This window comes from Passer montanus, unplaced genomic scaffold (genome assembly GCF_014805655.1).
Source record: "Passer montanus isolate IOZ18808 unplaced genomic scaffold, ASM1480565v1 scaffold111, whole genome shotgun sequence".
In the NCBI taxonomy this organism is placed as follows: domain Eukaryota; kingdom Metazoa; phylum Chordata; class Aves; order Passeriformes; family Passeridae; genus Passer; species Passer montanus.
This window is the reverse complement of record NW_024357725.1, coordinates 1,482,926-1,506,318: the sequence shown is the minus strand read 5'-3', so window position 1 is coordinate 1,506,318 and position 23,393 is coordinate 1,482,926. Positions and strand designations below refer to the sequence as shown.

Below are 23,393 nucleotides of genomic sequence, written 5' to 3'. Positions count from 1 at the left end.
TTTTCGAACGTGTGCTCAAGTTCTCAGATCTCCCTCAGATCTCCAGTATATTTGCAGCAGATATTTTTTACATTATCCAGTAACAGCTTATTCTCAAGGGACTGTTACATAATTGGAATTTTTCTTTGAGAGATCATGTCTTCCAAATTAGCACAGGATTCACCCACTATTCTATTGTTGCTATCTCACCAAAAGCAAGTTCATTGTTACAATGATTAAAATCAATTCTTAAATCCACCAAGAGGGGTCAGACAAAAATAAGTTACTACTGGAGGAAGGCTTGATAAAAGCAACATTTGTTCTGAAGTGTAATATATATATTCCATGAAATTATTACAAACGTGAGTAGTCTCTAAGTAAATTGCAATTCTTTGCTTTTGTTATATTGCTGACTTCCAATTGTGCTCAAATAATTGTCTTTCAGCAGTTCAGAACATGCTTCAACAAATAACACAGACACACTTTTCTAGGTCTAGCTTTTCCTTTCATTCCACCCTCCTTTTGTAATAGTCCGTCTTTGTCTCAGATCCTCTACCAATCTCTCTGGCCCTTAATTTTTCATTGTCCTTATCTGGACTTGGATTTAAAACTTCAATGAAACTGGATATATGGTTATTTTACCCCGGATTGTCTACCTATCCTGTAATTTAGAGTAACTGCTATTAGTTCAGCAATCCAGACAGATATAAGAGAACCACAAACGTTACGAATTGAAACAAGGGGTTGATACTGCTGTGCTAAAGGCAAATGAATCAGACAAGAAAAGTTAAAATGAAGACAGCTGCATTTGGTGCAGGCTATTAATAGTACCAACTTCAGTCCTGATTCCTAGCAGGACATGATGCCACCTGTGACGAATTCACTCATCTGTGTTATCTTCCTAGTGATTCATCTTAAATTCTAAGATGATAGTTACTAAATTCTTAACTCTTCCTCAGTTACATCTTGCCTGTGACCAATCCCACTGTCTGAATATGTATCATGAAGAAAGCCTCCAAGTCAGCACATGACTAGTCTCAGTCTCATGAGCCTTCAGCCAGCGCCCTGTAGTAACATCAAAGTGCATGGCTTCAGCTGTAGCTTTCCCTTCTGCTTTGGTGCTTCAGCTCTGGTCTCTGCAAACACTTAACCTAAGACACCAGAGGAACCAACCTCTGACCTACAGCACCAATTTCTCTGTAGCAGAGGGTGCCCCCCCTTCCTGCCTAAACATTCTAATGTGCAATTAAAACACTGGCAAGATTCAAAGGGAGACTGGACAGCTTAATGCTAGCATTCAAATCAAACATGACACATTAAACCTGTGTTAGTAGTTTATATTGCTAATTGTAATTAATACTGAGTAAAGGTGTTGGAGATGAAAAGCCTGGTTGTATGAACTGGATCATCTCCACCTATTAGACTAGAGGGAAGCCTTCCCTGAACACAGAGCACACTTTGGTTTTCTCACAGGAAAGTTTATTTTACTTTCCTGTTAGGGCAATCCTGCCAGTATTAGAGGAAAGACACTTCATTAGATGGACTACAACTGATGGATGACTGAATAGTGCTGAACATTTACCATAAACAGAGAGCAAGATTTTGCCTATTACCTTTAATTCTTCCAGTGACATAGAGAAAGCCATCCTTGTCTAGCTTTCCTAAATCTCCAGAATGCAGCCACCCCTCCTCATCAAAGGCTTCTTTTGTTCTGTCTTCCATATTTAAATAACCCATGAAAACAGTCCTTCCCCAGAAACAGATTTCTCCATTGCCTTCTGTATCTTTGTCCACCAGTTTCACTCTGCATCCAGGTGCTGGTTTACCACAGCTACCAGAGAAGAGCAGAAAAACCCCACAAGGATCACAGAAACATCAAACATAATACTGATAAGGTGGCCAAGGTGCTAAATCCCTGAAACTGTCAAAGTATCTGTGACTGCAATTATCATCATGCTGTAACTGTCCAACAGCCATGGAATACTCCTTCACTAGGGCAGATTTATCAAGGTGTCTGAGCACTTTCTGGCAGTCTGTCTTGGCCTGTGCTTGCTGTTTTCCCCCCTGTATCTGCAGGCATAAAACCATTTTTGGTTTTGAGGTTTTGCATTCCTCCCTTGGCCAAGGGCTAGGGTATATGTCAGAGGTAGTCACTGTGTTTGGCTATAATGCTGCAACACAGGAGCACTCAGTTTCAGTGCTCCTGCCACAGTGTGCTATGGAGTCAACCTGTTCAAGTTCTGACCTGGAAGTTATTCTGACTCCCAAAGTCACAACAGAGTGGCAATGCACTCAGGGAAAATAAAATAAGCTGCAGTGTCTTTGCTGACCTTAGTAAATACTTTTTTCATAGATAAAATGAAACCAATCATATTAAAAAAATAGTAATAAAAGCAAAATTACCTGTGCTGCCTGTAAATGTAGGGCCCAGAAAGGCAATGTGGGCCTGTGGTCTCACTCATCCCATAGGCCTCATAGAGAGTGATGTTCAGACCCAAGAAGAAGTACAGTGTTTCTGTATTGAGAGGAGCAGCACCAGAAAAGTGCTTCTGACAGGAAGAAAGCCCCAGTGCACTACGGATTTTCGCAAGCACTAAGTAGTCTGCTAATCTTGTCCAGAGCTGCTTTAGATCACTGCTGAGTACAAAATACACAAGTAAGTCAGAGCAATCTAGGAAGTTTTCAAAACACAATCAGGCACAGATTTTGTTTGGACATGTATTTGTCATTTGGTTTTGGATGTTGACAGAAGTTAGAACATGAGGTAAGGTGATACATTCACCTTCATACTTCTTTCATTTATTTGGTGTCTTCTGTTTCTCCTACCTTTGGAGCTTTCCTACCTCCAACTCTTGAGGTATCCAAATTCAACAAATATATAAAGAATCTATAAAAACTTCTTGTATACAACACAGCTCTTGTATTCCTGATTTTTATCAGTTAAATGTGTCTCTGAGAACCTACACCATCGAAATCTGAAAATGGCAAGATCTATCTGAGAAACTGAATGATAAGACGAGCAAAGGAATATCATGGAATGATATTTGGAATGCCATTCTGCATAAGAAATTTCCCCACTTCATTGTAAAACAATTCATATCAATAACAATTGATAACTACACCCTCCCCCAAGCACTATATTTGCTGTGTTGCAGATTTTACCCACTTATACAAAGAGTCTCACTGAGGCTTCAGGGTTTATTACAAGCAAATTGCTATTTTCAGTTGCAGGAAATCTCACTCATTGTATGACACACCTGTTTGAGCCGTTCAGGTTCCTCTCTAAGCTAAGTGACATAGCCCAGGAAAGCATTTTCTTCTTTATAAATCCTGACTGAGCAGAAACATCCTTTAACTTCTCCATGATTTTCTCCCATACTCGGGGAACTCCCATGTGAGATGTTGGCTGCACTTCTTTTAGTGTGTTGATCAAGCTGCCCTGTTATAATAATTTCAACAAAAGGCACACAGCAGAGATAAAGAGTTTTGGTGAAGTAAAACCTGAATGTTTCATTCTGTAGAACATCACTAAATATGAAGAACATAAAGAAGGGCTGCTGAGCCCACTTCAGTCACCCATATGCACTAATATGTGTCAGTCTGACACATTGGAGGAGGTATGTACACAAGGAGGAAAAACACACAGGGTTAGTTCCTCCAGCCTCCCTTTTCTCAAAAAACTGCTTATACTTCTTTTGCCTTAAAATAACCTTATGAATATGAATTATATATTTTAATTAGAATCTCAAGCACTGGATCACAAATACAATGAGCTTTATTTTTCCATAACTCTCACAATAATGGACTCTCAATCTTCATCCTCTACAACTTTTCAAATATCATATTCTCTCCTTGGGATGTTTTCTAAGAGAAAGAAGTGTAATCTTAATTAGATGTAATGCAAGACAAGGTACCTTTAGAGCATCTGGCTCAGCAAAGTAAACTTGCTCTCCCCATTTGATTCCAGTCCACAGGTCATAGATCTGTGCAGCTATGTGGCTGAGTGGGAGATAACTGACTATAGACTCCTGCTGGACCTCTGCAGGTTGCATACCTCCTGCTCTGCTGCAATGGGCTGATGTCCAAGTTATCTGTTTGAATAAATAATACAACAAATTAGGTATGGTGGGGATTTTGATTTGGATTTTTCTCCTTTCTTCCTCTTAACACAAACTTGTTATCCTCTTGCTATACTAATGAAACAGTGAAAAATCTGTGCTCACAGAAAGACATTGCAATATTGACCACACACCAGTCGGTCAGTTCCCTGGGGACACTGCCAAAAGACAGATTACCTTTGCAGCAATACAGAAGAGCAGATAACATAAGTAAATACAGCATTTGTGCTGCCTGACTGGGCTGTGAACACTAGCAGCTCCCCATGCCCTAGTGACACACTCAGCCAGGCAGCCATGGGCTGGATGGATGAGAAACAAACTGATCTGCCCCTTCCTTTCCAACTCTCCAGCTCTGCAGGCTTTCTATTAAACCGGCACTTCCACCAGTGCTGTATCTGTAAGTTAGAAAAGGAACAATAAATACTCAGTGATCAGTGAGCTCAAAGGACAATTCAGAATCAGCCACAAACTCATTGCCTGGTACTGATGATCCCCTGGCTAAGCACTCAGGAGGAAGACAGCAGCTGTGCTCTATTCCCCTGGAAGCCTCTGGGATATTCACTGCAGTGGTTCCCAAGTGACACATACACACCCACACCTCTCATGAGAGGCAGCACATACATGAATAGTTTTGAAGTTGTGTTGCTTGACTTCTTAGTGAACCTGGATCATGTTTCCCCCTCCTTCCTCCTATTTCCCACTTTATCTCAGAAGATGCAGCTCAAGAATGCTAAATATGCATATCCTCATCATCAGAACATAGCACATGGAAGATGCATAAATATATGTGACGGTGTGAGAGACAATGGAGAAGATATATGTGCACAAAAATAAAAACCAAAACAAACAACACCCCCTAAAAAAAACAAAACAAGTAAACCAGAAAACCCCAAATAACAAAAAGAAACAGCTTTTTCTCAGATGAGTCTGTAATCTAAACTGGGTAGTGCAGGATACAGAAATGAGAGTATTCAAGATGGCAGAGTACAGACATAAACCACATGTATTCCTGTTATCACAGCACATTCCTTTGTAATAAATTAGAAGGTGCAAGTGTAGGCTTGGCCTAAGGAAACAGAGACTCTCAAGAGAGGGTTTTAAGGAGCAGCATGCTGCCAGGCCATCCAAGTTTAGGTGGCAGCACTGGACAAGCAGCTATGGGAGACACACATTAGGAAGAACAGAATGTCTTTAAGATGTGTCTGTATTCATTGCTTTTACTTCAAGCTTCACAGCACACAGGCACACAGCAGATCTGTGAGAGTCATGCAGGACTGACTCAGCACTGGTTTTGCACATGAACAGTGGCAAACATCTTTGACTAAAGAAGGCAGCAGCACAGCTACAGGCATGGCATGCTTTCCACTGTTTGTCAACATAAAAATAGCCTGTTTGTGATCAGCAGCCAAGAATAGTTTGGCAGCTGGCATGGAAATGATACCAGACTCCTTTGATATAAAAGAGCATAGATTTGTAACACCAAATCAGTCTTTTTGTCTCTCAAGTTCATCATGTTCTGCTTCCAGGTACTAGTGCACTAATTCCCTACATTTGGGTGAATTGCTGTTTTCACATTGTGCATGTGTGCAATAATTTCTGCTTTAAGGGGTGAGGCCTCAACTTAGACCATCCCTTTTCAAAGACTCTCTGTTTATTCAGAAAGGCTCCCTACCACCTCCCACTCCTTCTCAGCCATCAAACACATATCTTTCCAAGCAAACCTCTGTGGAAAGTCTTTTTAGCAAACAACTTTGCTTTTGTCTATAACTGTGAATTTTCTGTTTGCAACAACACAGGTAAGGGTTACTGTCAGCACCAGCACTGAGCACTGGAGCTGTATTATACTCCAGTGACAGACACAGAAACCTGCACACAAGTCCAGGAACAAAAAACACCGAAGTGAAAAATCCACACATCCACCCCCAATTTTAATAAAATCTGCAAAAGCAGTCCATCAGGCTGTTTTGATAGTCACTGGCTGATGTATATGATTTGCTCATTTCATGGTGGCCTATGACATTCATTTGAGAGGCTTTATGGCAATCTGTGAATTATATTTATGAATTCATGCATTAGATCTCACAAGAAATACAGCGAATAAACATTTCATATTCATAAAGAACTGATCAACTTTGTGAAGGGCTGTTTGAATGGAGTTTCATTCTTTACCTTGTTTGTACTTTACCAGAAACAGCTGACTGCCCTTTGCTTTGCAGTACACTATCCACGCTGTAAAAGCAAAAGCAGTTCAGGGCTCTAGGATGTACCAGCCATTTCAAACCACAGGAATAAATAAATACCCCACACTTTGCTGTTCCTCTGCTGAAGGAGGAGCCTTAAGTACCTACGTTGTCATGACTCAGCATGGCTCCTTTTGGCTTCCCAGTTGTTCCAGAGGTGTATATCAGAACACAGCACTGATTCGGCTTTTGGGAGTTAATAATGTCATCCAAAGTGCTGTCAGAGATGTCACCTCCCAGCTCCAGAAACTCTTCCATCTAGAACATGGAAGAGAAAATACAGCATATCAAATGGCTTCCTACAAACTGACACAGTACTGCATCTTTCCTGTCTCAAAAATGTTAGAACATTTCAGTGCCTTGTTCTGAACACATGTCCAAGGCAAGTTTCCCCAGACCTTGGCTACAGAAGAAATATGGTGAGTCGACCTTAGAGCTTAATGTATGAACTGCAAACAATTGTGCTGTCATGAGTCTTTTCAATGTCTAAGAAGGAATAGTAATACTGTTCCTCCTCCAACGTGGACACTATGGAGGCTAAAACTCTGTTACATTCTCACACTGTAAGAATGATTTTGAGCATTATTTAAAGGAATCTGGATGTATAATTTTTAACAGTACACTTGTGACAGCTCATCTATACTTCATGGTACATTATATAAATATAACTATAAAGCAATTGAACGAAAGCCTCTTTGTAAAAGCATCATTATCTAGATATGTGAATATTTGCCCAAATTATGTGCTTTTTTATAGGAAACAGCATATAATGATGCTGGTCACAACTTCCATTCAAATTTGGCTCATTCTAGAGTGAGATAAAACTTTTACGACACTGGGGTTTTGTGCCACACAAACTGGCCTAGAAGAATCCTGAACCTGCTCCTCTGTATTACATGGGTTGCTCCCCAATACTTCTGTTGCACACCCCTGATGTGCTATTAAGTGTAATATTGCTTGCAATGCTAATTAGAAGCTATAGTATCACAGAATTTTAAAAGAAAATGGATAACCAAAAGGTCAGTTTCCCATTGCAATAATGTGATTCATACTGTGCTACAGAAGTGTGATATTTAAATGCAAAGTGCAGCACCATCATTTTTCAGCAATTTCTTGGAGCTATATCTAGGACCACAAAGCCGTAATGGGGATGATGAGAAAAACAGAGGTAAAAAAGGAGAGCCTCTGCTTGAGGGTAGTTAATTTCTTCTTTCAGACATCTGGCATTGCCACTGGGCTACTAAGATTACAATAGTCAGCATCTGTGGCACCTTAACCTCCTTTTCTTGGGTGGCAAGGCTGTCCCAAGGATTATTCATCAGTTTTATACTTTCTTCCAACAAACCACATCTCTAAAAAGAGAGGGACTGCACAGCTCTGTAGCAAGTCAGGGATTTGTCACATTCTATTGCTTCCCCACAGAATGTGGCTGCAACAATTTCACAAGCTCCTGGAAAGCCTGGTGGTGTGAAGGATGTAATTGTTTGTATGTCACTAAGCAGCTGTTCCTGCTTTCCTGACCATACCGTATTCTCACAGTGGAATTCACTGATCACTGAGAATCTGTTGCACAGGCTTTGTTTACTGAACAGCACCTGTAACAGATAGTGTTGGCATTCCAGCAAGTGTGGAAGGTACAGAAACAGTCACACCACACTCCTGACTCTGCATTTGCCTTCTGGAACACACACTGCTCAGCCAGCTCTGCCTCTGCTGCCACTCATCACACAGCACAAATCCCTTTCATCAAACGCTGCCTGGGTTGGTAGCTTGCTCCACATCACAACTCAGCAACAATCATTTCTGCCTCTGGTGAGCTCATCTCTAATTTTTCCTTTAGATGACATAAACTACGGCACCTGTCAGACACTCACAGCTACCTGGCTCCTCTGAGAAAATGTCCAACACAACACCTGAACACTGAACCAGTGTTTAAAAATACAGCAATTCTCACACATTTAGATTTCAGTAAGTGCAAGTTGCTCAAGAATTAAATGCTAGCACCTAATCTTTTTAAATAGTAAAAGATCTTTGTATTAACATTTTTATTGTACAAGATGCAAAGCATGCTCTATACCAGTATGTATAGTATTGGAACAATAACAGTTTATTATTAAGTTATATGCAAGATATTTTTAAAAAGGCACAGAAGACTTTTTTCTTATCAGCTTATCAAAATTGCAAGTATTTTAAAATATTTCTATGCTGTTCACTGTTCATTATAATTTTATATACTGAATACATTATATTTCTCTTCAATACACTTTTTCAACAGCTGAAGTTTTTCAGCCTAAAATCTGATCTGTAGTCCAGTAAAATACTGGATTAAAAAAAAAAACAAAAAAACAACCAAATTCACAGGCACCAGGAAGTAACTTTCTCTTTTCAACCATTTGAGAGTACACATTCCCACCTAAAACCTACAGGTGTTTTAATAACCCAGTCAAGTTAAAAATTAGGAAGACACAAGACAGACAGTAAAGCAAGGCGACTTTTCTTAAATGTGAAGTATCAAAGTTAAATTGAACAGAAAAAGCTGATAAAGCTTTTGAATGTGTTTGCTGGAACACAGCACTGCATTCTAAAGGGCAGATAATCACAGGAAAAATGTATCAAATAAATAATAGCCCACATATTAACTGGTAATACACAGGTATAACCCCATGCATTATTTGGTTATGCCTCTGTTCTAGTATTCACTCACCGTGTACAAATTTGGATGTGTCTCTGCAATGGAGTCCTTATACAGCACCACAGCCTTCAAGTGGGGCAACTGATTCCAGATCTGTTGCATTTTTTAAAACAAAGTTATTTATCATTCATATCTTGTGTGGGCTTTTATTCACTCTAATGCTGCCAAAACTGTAATGGGTTGACAGGCACAAGAACCTCCCATCTCCCTTCACCTCCAAATATTCTCCCCTAAATTCATCACCAACCAGCTCAACCAGAGGTGGGGGGAAGGAGGAAGGAACTACATAGTCTACACAGACTACACAGTCTACTCCAGGAAATCTAGTTTCAGTTAAAAGGTTTAAAAAATGAAAAATACACCAGAAATGTGTGTATTTTTCCTCAGCATCCTTTCTCATAATGCCCAAAAGGGCACATAAAGGAACAGAGCAGGTCAAGCTAGAAGCTGACCCAGGTCTGTGATTACCAATGAAGTCCCACTGCAAAAAGTGATGTTCAAGTGCTAAAAAAGTTCTACTTCCTTAAGGAAAAAAATCAAAGGAATCTGTATGGACATTGTAAGGATAAATAAAAATATAAAGCTGCAGGCCTACAGGCAGACAGGAGTGGCTGCTGCTTTCAGCAGCTTTTTGTGTGCTTTGCATGGCCTACAGGAAGCATTAATTTCACTGAATTCTGTGAGACCCCATGCCTCACAGATGCCTTTCAATTAATCACATTTTGAACTGAATTTTGCCAATACAAAAGCAGTGGCTTGATGGTAGCCAGTATGTACATATTATTAGAAGGATAGCAACTGAGATGTTATTATTTCAGTCTTGGGTTCCAGAAAAAAAGTTTCAAAAAACACCTCTGCTGGATAAAGCAAGTGCTGGCCAGAGCTCTCTTCTTCAACATAATGTGTATGAACCAAATCCCTTGAGTTGTTCCATTTGGATTCTTCTCTCCATGTCACAACAGCATAGCCTGGTATTGTGTCAATGACACTGCCAGAAGGCTTATCTGTGTGTTTTTACAGAATACTTACAAAAATTTCTCTTCCTCCATATGGCATATAAAACACAACTACAAAATACAAAGTAATTAATGAACAATTTATATTTAATACATTTGAAAAAAACCACTGCATATTTTCTCTCTTGCAGGTATGTGGTCTTGGCAGAAAGCTCCATCATGGAGGTCCTCCTGCTTCAGCAAGCAGTGCAATTTTAATGAGTCAGTGCAAGTTTAATGAGTCCACAGGCCTCCCTCAATATCTGACAGATAGACAAGCCCTTCCCAAGAGCTGCCTGTGCTCCTCTCCCAAGTCACCTTGCCATCAGATTGGTCTTTCCATCTGGCACTGTTGCTGAAAGGCAGGCTCAGCTGCCCAAGAGTTGTGTCAAAATTGTTCACTTAAGGAGGCTCCTGCTTTCTTACTAAGCTCTGTCTCATGTTCATCATGATGCCACCGAAGTGCAATAAACTCAAGCGCCTTAATGGCTGATATTACAAGCAGGAAAAGATGATACCTTGGAAAGTGAAAATTCTGAACATTGACATCCTTAATATTTAAATGGCAGACCTTTACAAACATGCATCAGCATAATCTCTTCCACTCAAGTGGGACTGTGCTTTTCCAAACAGAATCAGGTGGTGACAGTAAAAACATGGGATCAAAATGTGGGTTTTTTCAGGTAAGCCTGCAGTGAACCATCCAGTGAGTTCTCTGCTGGAGCCACAGACACTGCAGAGGGTCAGAGCCACCCAAGAGCTCTGACACTGGATACCACATTTCTGAGTAACAACACACACCTCACAAAGAAAGGTTTCATGATACAGAGAGTGTACAAGGTATTTGGGACCAACACAGCATTGAGAAATGAAAAATTGTGGCTTTTCAGTAATCATTCAGCCACCTTGTACCTGCATTATCTTGTCCAGCTGTTTCTGATTTTCCACAACCATGATATCAGTCCTGCTGTCATGGGCAATATAGTGACAGGCCTCTGGAGAATTGGTTGTATATATTCCTGTGACAATTCCTCTACATCAGAAAATTTATACATATAAGAACACACATTTATATGCATACACATACATACACATGCATGTAATATAAAAAGAGAATAATAATCAAAGATCAGATGAAACCTGAAGGGTTATGAAGATGTGGAAGCAAACAGCAGAACAGCTCTAATGTTTGTTTCACATATTCAGATATACATGACTCTCTGATTTATGCTCATTGTAAAAACTAATCTCTAAACTATCCAGTAGAAGATGCTAGGGCTCAGTGTTTTAACTCACTTAAGGTTACACAAGAATTAGCTCAGGAAGTGGTAAAAAATCCTCACTTATGTCCTCTTTTTGTTCAAGCTGTGCACAGATACCAATCTGGATTTCATTGGTACAGAACAGCTTAAGAAGTAAAATCCAAATTAACAGGTATCACAACAGAAGAAATCTGGGTACTTAATATTCATGTTACTTCATCTGCTTGAATATATCTTACTGTAGATATCACTAATATTGAATTATTCTCATTAATATAAAACTGTGATTCTAATCTACTTCCCACATCTTCAATTTATAAGATCCTGTACAACAGCTTCTGTGTGACTGTCATGCTTCAGCCCATGGCAATCAGGATCCATTTATGAGTGACTGAACTACTTGGGATATAAGACTCCAGCAGGTTGCTCAAAGTGTCAATCAGTAGCAACACAACTTCCAAGATATGACACAAAATACTGACTTGATACATTCCCAGACCTAGCAAAATAGAAATCCCCGAATCCCCCTCAAAAACTAACCCCCCCAAAAAAAACTTACCCAGCAAAAATAGCTCCAACAGCTGAGATGAACCATTCTGGAGAATTAAATCCAAGGATTGCTACGCTATGGAATCTTTCAAGACCAAGCTTAAAAATAATGTACATACGGTTATATAATATAGGCCCACTGGAGAGAAACATACAGACAAATACAAACCATGAAAACTTTTCATTTATTATTACAGTACTGACAAGGCATGCGAAGGCATGTTTTGGTATCCACGGCAAACCTGGTATTTACCAGCAATTAACACCATGTGAATTTTCCACTACCTTCTCCTGTCTGCTTGAACTCTGCTGCCCAGAAAGGCTCAAGACCCAGAATATTTCAATATGAACAAGAGCATAATGAGTACTAATATTACCCTGTATTTAAAATATTTTAAAGATTGTCTTTATCTAACCAAATTCATGCTAGTAGTTTTGCCCTATTTTTCTTTTTTGATCTTAAGGCTGCTGAGCTCTTCTGAGCTCTGCACCCATGTTGCAGAGACACAGTGCAACACAGCAGCTCCTCACTTGCAGTCAAGGTTCCCTGACTGCAGTGTTACCTCTGAACAAAAGTCATTTTCATCATTATCATTTCAATAAAGAATATGACTACTGATCTTCAAGTAATGCAAAAAAACTCTTATATATTGTGGGTTTTGGGGTTGGGGTTTTTTTATTAATTTGGTTTGTTTGGTTTTTAAAGAAATGCACCTACCTTCAAGAAGCTCTTGGCTGCTTTCCTAGAGAGGCAATAATACTCTGAAAAAGTTATTTTCTCCCATTTTCCATTCTTTTTGCTGGCCAAAGCATTAAGGGATCCATATTTTTCCAGGGTCTCCTTGAACATCTGATGAACTGTTATGGGAGTCTGTGGGCATGAGTTATCTATTCTCAGTCTGACTGTGCCATCAGCAAAAGAAGTCCACAGAGACTCTGGAAGGTAAAGAACCATTGTCAAGGTAATCTGCAATTGAAAAATACCATGTGAGTGTGTACCAGAAGACAAGAGGACTGAATAAAGACCACAGGACAAAGCACAACTCTGGCACTTCCCAGCTCTTGAGAGAAGGGCTTTCCAATTTTCTTGTTACCAAATATACCAAGTAGAAAGAGAAATCTTTATTTCTTGTACTTTGTTCTGTATCTTGAATGGAAGTGCCATACAGAATTATGTTGATGACCTGTGTGTTGCAGGCACACCCCCAGTTCCAGAGGAATGTGCTCACCTGTGCTCAGCTCTGCACTCCCCCTTGTGCCAATGGAGTAGCTGGTGAATCAGAAGGCTAAAGTGATCGAAAAGATATGAAACCTCCACCCCAGTTCAGTATCCGAGCTCCTTTTGCGTGTTGTAACTCTTCCCTCCCTCCTCCCCCTCCAGCTATTCTCCCTCATCCTGTCCCTGTTCCTCACTACTTCCCACAGTTTTTCCCTTGGTCACGTGTCCCATGTTCTAATGCATCCATTCCACTCACTCCTGTCTTGCCCTGGCTCCATTTTTCATCTTCTGTTCTTGTCTTCCTCACCCTGTATTTATACCATCCACTTTTTTCTCCCTGTATTTTTTTCTCCCCTTTTTTGACAGGACAAAGATGCAGAGCACCAAAAAATGTCACTTGGCTCTCATCACTGGTGCCAAGGACTGGGGCAGTCCCTGGCACTCACAAGAAATTATTGCCTCAAAGATTGTCCTTTGCTCTTGCAAACCCTGCAAGAGGCTGAGTGTGAATACACTCCTTAGAGGATCTAGGGGTAATATGCTGGCAAAATTGAGGTGAATTCTCACAAGGAAAGCACAAACGCTCCCATGACTCCCCCACCAAACAGTTCCCATACTTATGAACAAAACAGTTTTTTAAGATTTTTTTTTCCTTAGATGTACTTTCATAAATGAAGCAATATTTTTAGCATAGGCATAAAAAACTGATATATTCTACAGTGAGCTGGTGAAAAAAAATTCAGACCAAAGTGCTTGGGTTTCTAAGAATTAAGAGTAACAGAAAACAGTACTTTTTGTAATTCCTAATACAAGTTAATAAGCGTAATTGCATTTTACTACACCTATGGAAAGCAAAAACTGTAAAGCAAGCTCAGTTAGTATCTGTGCTGTTTCCTGCTACCTCAGTGGCTGAAAAAGAGCAGTTTTGGAGTGTTCAAAGGACAACATGCTTCTCTCAAAACACAACACCCCTCTCCAATGCTATTCTAGTTGCTTCAGAGGTCTGGGAACTGCCTCTCTGAGCACTTGTGGCAATACAGGAACACATCAGCCACAGCTGGATCCACACCAGTGCTTTAGAATGAAGCCTACACCAAGAGCCAGAGGCACAGCAAACTACTGCAAGCTCACAAACATTTCATTCCTTTCCTGCTCCTGGCTGGCAGATTTGCATTATTCTCTTGACAAACAGAAGGTGCTAATGACAACAATAAGTACAAATTAAGCTGCTTCATCTCCATGCACCTTCATTTTCCCATGTGTAAATGGCACATAATGATTTTCAAAACACAAGTGCGGAGCTGTGCTAAGGTCAGTGGAGAAAGGGCATCATAAATCCAAACAGTTTAGAAACAAATTGCTGTGAAGGAGTTCAGGTAATAGACAGACTTTATCAAAGTGTAAGCAGTAGCACCCAATAAATACTTTATGAATTGAGAAGGCAAAGCAGCTGTTTCTGCACTTAACCCCAAAGCAGGTGTGAAAAGGATGAGAGCTAAGACCTGTCAGAGACAGAAGCTATTGTTAATCCAGATGTTTATTGTATGCAGTGACACATCAAAGCCCAGATGAAAAATTATATATATACAGAGGTTCTGGCTTCCAAAACAAGGTATCAGGGATTGCAGGTGAGCTTGGACACAGGTAGGTGACTGCTGTGTTTAAAACAAAATCATACCATACAGAGCTAAAATACAACATTCTGGTCCCTAAATTAAAAACTTTCCTGAATAAAGACATTCCTCTCTTGAAGGAAACGGAAAATACTAGTAACATGACTAAAATAACAGTACAGGAGTTGCATTAAATGTGGACTTTTCACTCCACATGTGCCGCAGATAACAGCACTGCTCCCAGAGAATGATGAAAATCAATCAAATCCCTGAAATATCTACATACAGAAACCAAAAATGGATTTCCTTTTCCTTATGCAGGTTTCTCTGCTGTTAAAAAGGCATCTTTGATTCATATCAAAGACAAGGAACAGAATCACTTTCAGAGACTCTGCATCACCTTAATAATACTCACAATACAGCGTAAACAAATATAAACCTGAATGTACATTTAGTGTCTGCTTTTGCATGTATTTGCAGGTAGAACTTAAATCTCAAAACAGTTCTGAAATCTCAATAAGCCAAATAATTCTAAAAATCTAATTTGTCTGTCGACAGAGTTAGTAAAAGCAATGGAACATGAACAATATATTCCTCTGTCAGCTTGCAGAGGGATTTTGAGCAGAGGGCTCATTCTTCGTAGAGAGTGCCTGGGAAGGAATGCCTGGCTAAACACTAAATGCATCAATTATAAATGTTGGGAGAAGCAAAACAGGTGTTCTGCCTCAGTAGCATCTGAAAGTTAAACTGCAATGTCCAGGCTGGAAATCAACTCAGTACCTCCTGAAACCAAAGTGGAGATCAGAATAAAACCCCTCAATATACACTTTTAGCACTGGTACATTATACAACTGTATCTTCACAGAGTACAAGGAGAAAACCCAGCACTCCAGCTCAAAGCACTTGATGCCACTGAAAGTTTTCTGTATGCAAGCAAAGAGCAGTTGTTCCTTTTTACTATGATATTTTTATGAAAATCCTTTGCTAGGATTTTTCTCCTATTCTAGCTGAGAAACCTCAGGAAAGAAATGTAAATAATAACTATTTGATGGCTGTGGAATGTTTATGGAAGAACAGCTCTGAGAGTCATATAAAATGCAAAAGACCCAAGGTCACCTTTCAGACAGATAAACAGACAGGCTGATTGTGGAATGGCCCTGCTGCATGATCGGAGAAACTCCAAGTGATATTCCACAGATATGCCCTGCGAAGCAAGAAGTAAACCAGTAATTTAACTTCTGCTTGAAAATTAATCAGATTTAACTCACAAAACAGGGTCTTGATTATATGCCCAGATGCTGCAAAACATCACTCTGACCTAATGACGAGAGAAGGAATTCAGCTCTCTGCTGGAGGCATTCCTGTCAGTCATCATCCAAGATTCCACAGCTATGACGCCATCACATTCTGCTGTCAACAGAAATACACCATTCCTCCTCTCACCCACTATTTTTCACTTTTCTTCAAGATGTCTGTGGCCCTGAAAGATTAACTTCATATTAGTAAGAGCTGGAGCTGAATACACAGTTTAGAGTCTGTGAGCTTGGCATCTGTGTCAAACTTCTCCTTGGGCCAATAAACAGATTAAATAAAGGTACAGAACTTTGGAATTTCAAGTGAACCTCAAAGGCTCAACCAGCCTAAACACACAGTGATTCTTCTAAGAAAACATTCAAACTAGCTCCCGTGGCTTGTCTTGCCACAGCTGGGGGAGGAAAAGGGTTTTCTGCTATATTACCAGTTTTCCACAATAAACAAATAATTTTACCCTCCCTAACAGAAAAGACAATAAATAGAGGAAATATTTTTAAATTAGCCAAAACACACAAAAATATTTCAATTAATGGAAACTTCTACTTTTTCCACTTCAGAAAAGGGAACAATTATTAATTACAATAAAACATACTGCTCTTCACATCAGTAAACGCCTAGTGTGGACCAGAGAAATAAAATATCCTCCAAAGAATGCCTCCATGAGCTGACGTGGAGGGAGTGGTGCACCACGACAAGTACAAAATAAGCTTCATAACAATACTGACGCTTCTAAAACTGATTACGATGCACCAAAATGAAAGCGTGTGGAGGGTGTAATCAGGAGGAAACATCACTACAGAAACATTGCCCAGGCATGCAGGATTGGAAAGTCAAAACTTGGAATTGAAATTATTGAGTAATGTGAAAAGTCACAAGGGCTTTTACAGGTACAGTGGCAACCAGAGGGAGAACCAGTGATATTATGGGCAACTCACTGACACAAGACATGCAAAGGGCTGATGCTCTCAGGGCCTTCTTCACCTGGGTATTTATTGGCAAGGTCAGGCTTCCCGAGCTTGCATGCCTAGTGGAAGGTGAGATGTTTTACCTACAGCAGCAGAACATCAAAGTAGGGAGCACTTACATAAACTGGAGACATACAAAAGAGTTGATGGGACCAGACGGGGTCCTTCAGAGTGGACACTGAGAAACCAGGTCAAAGCCATCCCAAGGCTTCTCTCTGGTATCTTCAAGAAAGCACAGCAATCTGGTAAGGTCCCCATCACGAGAAAAAAGTAAATGCCATATCTGTCTTCAAAGAGCAGAAGAGGATGCAGAAAACTAAGGGCCAACCAGTCTCTCACCTCAGTCCATGGAAATACTATAGAAAAAACTCTTCCTAGAAATCATTTTGAGCTATAAAATGGTGACTGAAACCAGCCAGAATGGCCACCCTTGACTTGGCCCTGTAAATATAACTCACCTGCCTTCCAAGATGAGTTGACTAGCTCTGACATAGTGAGAGCAGCAGCACATTGCTTACTCTACCTTTAACAAGGTCTTTGACAACTTCTACGTAGCCCAGCATCCTTGGAAGGTTTGAACCAGCTGCAATTGGATGAACAGGTAGATAAAATATTGACTGGACAAGTAGTCTTTAAGAACAGTGGTCAGCAATTCTAGGTCTTGTTAGCAGTCAATTCCAAGTGACATTCTCAGGGGTTACTTGTGAGAATGACACTGTACAATGATGGCACTGTTGTCCTGGACAATAGAATGCACCCTCACCAGCTTCATTGAGCAAACCTGAGGAAGTGATCGACAGGACAAAAGGCAGGAAGGCCAACTGGATGAACTTCAGCACACTGGAAGAATGGGCTCGAACAGGGTGAAGCCAAGCCTTGCACTCTGGGGAGGACAGCCCCATGGCACAGCATGGGCTGGATGCCAGCTGGCTCAGCAGGAAAACCCCCCCGGTTCTGCTGGACAAGCTGGCTGCCAGTCAGTTGTGTGCCCCAATGGAGATGAAGGCTAACTACACTCCTGGCTGCACTGGCAAGATGAAGTCAGCAGACCAAGGAAAGGGATTATTTCCCCCTACTCAGTGCCCCTGAGGTTACCCCTGAGACAGGTGCAAGAGAGAGATCCTGACAAGCAAACTGGCACAAGCTCAAAAACGGGACTCCCAGCCAGTCAGGGGTCTGGAGGACACCATGTACAAGAATCCCTGCAGGAACTGTGTTTTTCCAGTCTGGAGAAGATAAAAAATGAATCTACCTGCAGTTTGTCAAAGACTGAAGCAGGTACTATAAGGAAAACAGATTCTTCTCAGAGGCACACAGCAGAAGGACAAGAGGCAACTGACATGAGCTGCAGCAAGGAAAATTCTTGCTGGATCAAGAATTTCACAATGTTGGTGACTCAGCCTATGAAGAGGTACTGAGAAGCTGTACAATTTCCCTGGAGGTTTTCAAAACTCAGCTGAACAAAGCCACAAGGATTCCTACGAGCCGAAAGATGTCCCAGTTGACCTCCAGTGCTCTTTTCTGACATAAATCATTTTGTTGATTACATCAGTATAAAGTCCAGCATGGATGAGTTATCTTCTAACTTCACACTGGTTTTAAGTCAATATAATACCTGCTGCCAACAGTAAAGGTACTCTGGATTTACATATGCATTAGAAAACCCCAAATCTGGCCTGGTTCCACAGGAATGAGCTTCTATACATTGGTATAAAGGAATGGGGAAAAAATTCCAGAACAAATCCTGTGGTCCTCATTACATAAATTTACTCCTGAGATTGCAGAACGTATCAATTATAGAGTGAGGAAGTCAGTTCTGAACAACTAGAAGATATCAGAATCTCCTCCTTTTCTCTTTACATACATTGTAGACCTCCTGCAACTAGTCACCAAACTTCCTTCTCATGAAAGATCTTTTGGGAGGAGTTTTTGAAATTCAGCCCTCACTTCACCACTCCAAGTCTGCATAGCAGTGTTATGTTTCCAAGCTAAACACTGCTTCCCATTTAAATGGATAAGAAGTAGTGCCACAGATTCCCAAAGTCAAATAGAAGACAAAGTCTAACAAATTGTAAGCTCCTGATTCATCAACTAGAAACATATCTAAATACCAATAAAGGAACTGCTTAATTAAAATGGATAAGGTGTGACCAGTGTTTGCAGGATAATTATGATGGAAGAGCTGGAACAGCTTCTATCCTTAGCTGTTCACCTCACGTTTGTGGCACAGGCTGTGGTCACCCCTGCAGGAGTGGCTGAATGACGTGCATTCCTGCTGGAGCACGGCTTTACAGCCCAGCTTACTTCTCTAAACTGCAGCAACCTCTGGGAGAGAAGCAGGTAGGGAGCTGACAGCATTAACCACTGTCCCAGATAAATTCTTAGGCAAATAGGTCAGAGCCTTCACAAGCACACAAGCACTCTGCAGAATCAGTCTTGGTGACAATCCACATAGAGAATGTGTAGCTCAAGCAGTGCAGTAAGACACCCTGTAAATTTGAAAGCAGGAGTTTGCCTTTATTCATCTACATTTATTTCCTGCTCACTGAAAGCATACACCTAGCAGTTCACTTCTTGGAAAGAACCCTACTGTGTATCAAAGACCTGCGTATTGAAAAGTAACTATATATCCATACAGATAAATATTTATACACATGTATAAAGTCTGCATGCAAGATTCCTACAGATATCAGATAGCTATGTGCTCACTGCTTCAGTTTTCTCCTAGAACAAATATTTTGTTTAATGAGCACATTTAGATACCAGCAGCAGCCTCTCCAAGGCAACAGGGAACTCTCTTAGGCTGCAAACCTTCCAAAGAACCTCAGAAAGTTCTTCAAGAAAACCTCCTTTAAGCCACATGGTAGCACATTCAGGCAAGCCATTCAGCACTGCAGTTGGATTAAATAACACCAGTGAGCACATGCTCTGATGCAACACAGAATTGACCAAAGTACAGATATTCTTTAAAGCCTCCAGTCATCACACAGCACACCAAATCCTCCCCAGGTGACAGCTGGTGAGTAGGCTGTGATGCCAAAGGTAACACAAGAATTTGCATGATTCTCAACAGGATCAAGCTATTTTTAGTTTTTATCTAGTCATCATTTCAAATACAGACAAAGACTGGCAGAAACACATGCAAATTTGCAGGAACTCCTGAAAAATTTTCAGCTCTCCTGACTCACTTCAGTTTTAATTTTGTCTTTCAATAACTGAGCCTTAAGAAATTGTCAGTCAAAACCTGCTAGAATAGACATAAAAATTACATTAAAAAAATAAATCTAAGAAGATGTCAAATTTCCAAGGATCATCGAGGATCTTCCAAGGATCATGCTTACCTGTCAGCTCTGTGCCTTCACCCTGGGTCTCCTCCAAATGAGGCAGCAGATCCCTGCAGACAGTCTCTGCATCTGTAAAGGTTCTAAAAGCAAACAGAACTACTAAGATGCTATCCAGAAGCACTAGCAGGATCTACTACAATCAACGTACAAATATGCAAAATAGATACCAAAAGGTAAACAAAAACACAGCTTGCAAGCACTTTGAAATACAAGCAGGTGGCATTAGAAAGTTCAGAGCTATCAAATATATTTTGACTCTTGCAAACTCCACTATGACCTAGTGAAATGGAAATGCCTCGCCCTAAGAATGACATTCTTCATTTCATGCTTTTGGTTAAAATATCATGGAATATACCAGATGAAGACACTAACTCTGAACTTCCACAAAGAGGCCACGAAACATGAAACAAATATGAAGAAAGAGTTATCAATCTTAATCCTGATCATACTGACACTGCTACTATAACAACACCTTGTAAATTGTCACTGTTGATACCTGTTGAAGCTCTGAAGTCAGGACTTTTTTTTTTAAGCCAGAAGAAGGCAATTTAATAGTAATAATAATAATAATAATTGTTCCTACATAGAATTATTCTACATTATTATTCTAAATTATTCCTACATTATTATTATTTCTTCAATAAATTCACCAACACAACAAATTATCATTTACACATGAATGAAATTAACTTTTCCTAAAAGTAAACAGACCAAGTATAAAGTACAAATACAAACTCCAACCCAAAAAGTCTGTAAGTCGACAGACTGCTAAGAATTCCATGTACAAAATATCTAAACAATAACCATTTAGAAATGACTGAATATAGCAATGCACTACAGATTATGCAAGAATAGCAGCATAAAGATTTTTTAATTTAGCTGATTTCATTTCATAGAACAAATGGTGGGAATCAGAAGTCTTCAGAGGCTAAGAGGAAGCTAGGATTTCCTTCATTATTTCTCCATACATACAATAGAAGAGTCCTGAGTGAAGCTCAGGAAGTCCTTGCCCTCCACAGTGTAATAAATTAACTCCAAATGTAGAAAGTTGAAACAACGCCCTTCGCAGCTTTCAAATAAATAAAAACCTCAAAAGCAGTTTTTACACAGTGGTGACAGGGAGCAAACAGCAGGACCAAACACTACATCAGGCACTATATCCCATTTCATATTAATAACCACACTTGTAAAATACTTATATATGTGGGACACTCCTAGAATTTATTACTGTTAGTCACAGAAGACTTGACCAAGCTGTATCACCTTTACAATAATGCAGCAGACCGTGTAACTCTTCAGCCCTCAGAAGTGACAACCACAGTTCTTTCAGTTCTTTTCCTGCCTCACTCTTCTCCCCACAGGCCCCCTCAGAGCAGGGCACAGGTCACAAAAGCAGGAAGGAAAACAAGGAGCCATCACTAATCTTGCCTGTGAGGATATTTCTTCTCTTGTTAATGGCATAATGGCATAAAATATGAAAGGGCTTGTCTGATAAGCAAAATGAGGATCTGAAAATAGTCACTGGCTTGGTGAAGGCAGATGCTGATGAGAAACTGAGTAATTTAAATAAGGAAGGGGATTACCCATTGGAAGGTAAGCCTGTGTTTGATATGTGGAAGAAATGGTGACTTAAGGAAATGGGTTTGCAAAAACAGAATGAAAGACCAGGAAGACCTATTTGAGAATAAACCAAAAATCCCCATCTGAAATAACTTAAGAACATATGTTTGTGTGCCATCTCAAAACACTTGATATGATTCTTGACTCTTTTCCTATTTTAAAGAAAAACTATATTTGATGTTTAACAATCCAGTGGAACTTTTTCCTTTAAATATCTTGTGAATAACAAAACTTTTTATTATTTTACAAAATAAATAACCCAAAGTCTTGGTCCAAAGATAACAGAAACTTTTTTGATGAAAACAAAGAGCAGAAAAGCCTTCTGAATAAAACAGCTCTGATTAGTAATGTATCAGAAGAGCCTCATTTGATGATACTCAGAACTTAATAAACATCATTAATGACTTTTCCCAGATTATTATCTCTTTAGCTTGCTTTATTCTTATCTATTATAGGATACCAGTTCAGTTCACATTACGTTCTCTTTATAGAAAAACAGCCAACCAACATTTAAACTTATGGACTTCCTCTGATAATGCTTCAAAGTGCAAAAGTTCCACACAGATCCCTACACATTCAGTATCTCTGTAAGTGTTGTGGTTGGTAACACTCCATGTAACGTAGTTCTTACCTGTCCCCATGAATCAGGCAGCTCATTTGAGAGTGAGGTTTTTTGCCCTGAAAAGTACAATTAAGAAACTTTCTCTTCCAACAATAATTTCTGTGCCTATTCAGAACCATTGCTTCTGAGTGAAAGAATATGGCTTTGATGACTCTACTTTAACCTTTTATTAAGTAAATATCCAAGAATGGTTATAGTATCTGGAATTATTCAAGACTGAACTGAGCAGAATTTGGTGGGGCTGCCTAATCAAGAGCTTATTGAGCATAAATTGCAGCAAGGAGAAAAGGCACTGCAGAACCACGGCATGGTGCCAAGATTCCCCAGCAAAACCAAAATGCTTTGGAGATCTGGACTTTGGCTCTTAAATTTTTTTTTATAAAGATTGATGTTCTGCATAAATTATTCAGTGTTATTAGTGCAGGGCCAGCATCTTCCAAAATCCAACTACCAGTTTAAAGGTGGACTTTCTCCATCTGATTTCTGCAAGTCTTATTCCAAAGATAATAAGCAAAAACCTCTACAAATCACACAGAGTGAGGATTTAACAGTACAGGTCACATGAACAAGTCAATTAGGACAAACTGAGAAAAAGCTCCAAAAGGTTGACCAGCTAGAACTAACCAAAGCATATTTCTGTATAACTCCATTAGCATGGGCGATTTTTGAATGACAGTATTTCCTGATGTAATTTGGGCTTTACTTTCAAGGTACCGCTCTAGCAAACATGACCTCATCTGCTGCCTGAATTCAACATGCTGCTCTCACCTGAGATGAAAGCACAGCTTAGGCTGCTGGCTTACCCAGAAGTCTGGGCCAAAGCCCAACACTGCCCACCCCACCCGCAGCTCCCACCACTCC

At 40.0% G+C, this 23,393-nt stretch overlaps 1 protein-coding gene across 2 annotated transcripts in view; it reads right to left on the bottom strand.

Annotated features, from left to right (window-relative positions):
* ACSBG1 (acyl-CoA synthetase bubblegum family member 1) overlaps positions 1–23,393 on the bottom strand; it is a 34,114-nt gene that overhangs the window by 4,404 nt on the left and 6,317 nt on the right. Inside the window, exons 2-11 of one of the 2 annotated variants that reach the window (XM_039731625.1) lie at positions 20,288–20,370; positions 12,554–12,771; positions 11,846–11,934; positions 10,937–11,057; positions 9,042–9,122; positions 6,446–6,595; positions 3,894–4,070; positions 3,237–3,418; positions 2,383–2,616; positions 1,593–1,810 (exon numbers count right to left, since the gene is read on the bottom strand). In XM_039731625.1, the coding sequence (XP_039587559.1) occupies positions 1,593–1,810; positions 2,383–2,616; positions 3,237–3,418; positions 3,894–4,070; positions 6,446–6,595; positions 9,042–9,122; positions 10,937–11,057; positions 11,846–11,934; positions 12,554–12,771; positions 20,288–20,370 (1,553 nt within the window). The remainder of the gene's footprint in view (positions 1–1,592; positions 1,811–2,382; positions 2,617–3,236; positions 3,419–3,893; positions 4,071–6,445; positions 6,596–9,041; positions 9,123–10,936; positions 11,058–11,845; positions 11,935–12,553; positions 12,772–20,287; positions 20,371–23,393) is intronic. The other variant, XM_039731634.1, reaches the window with a different exon arrangement.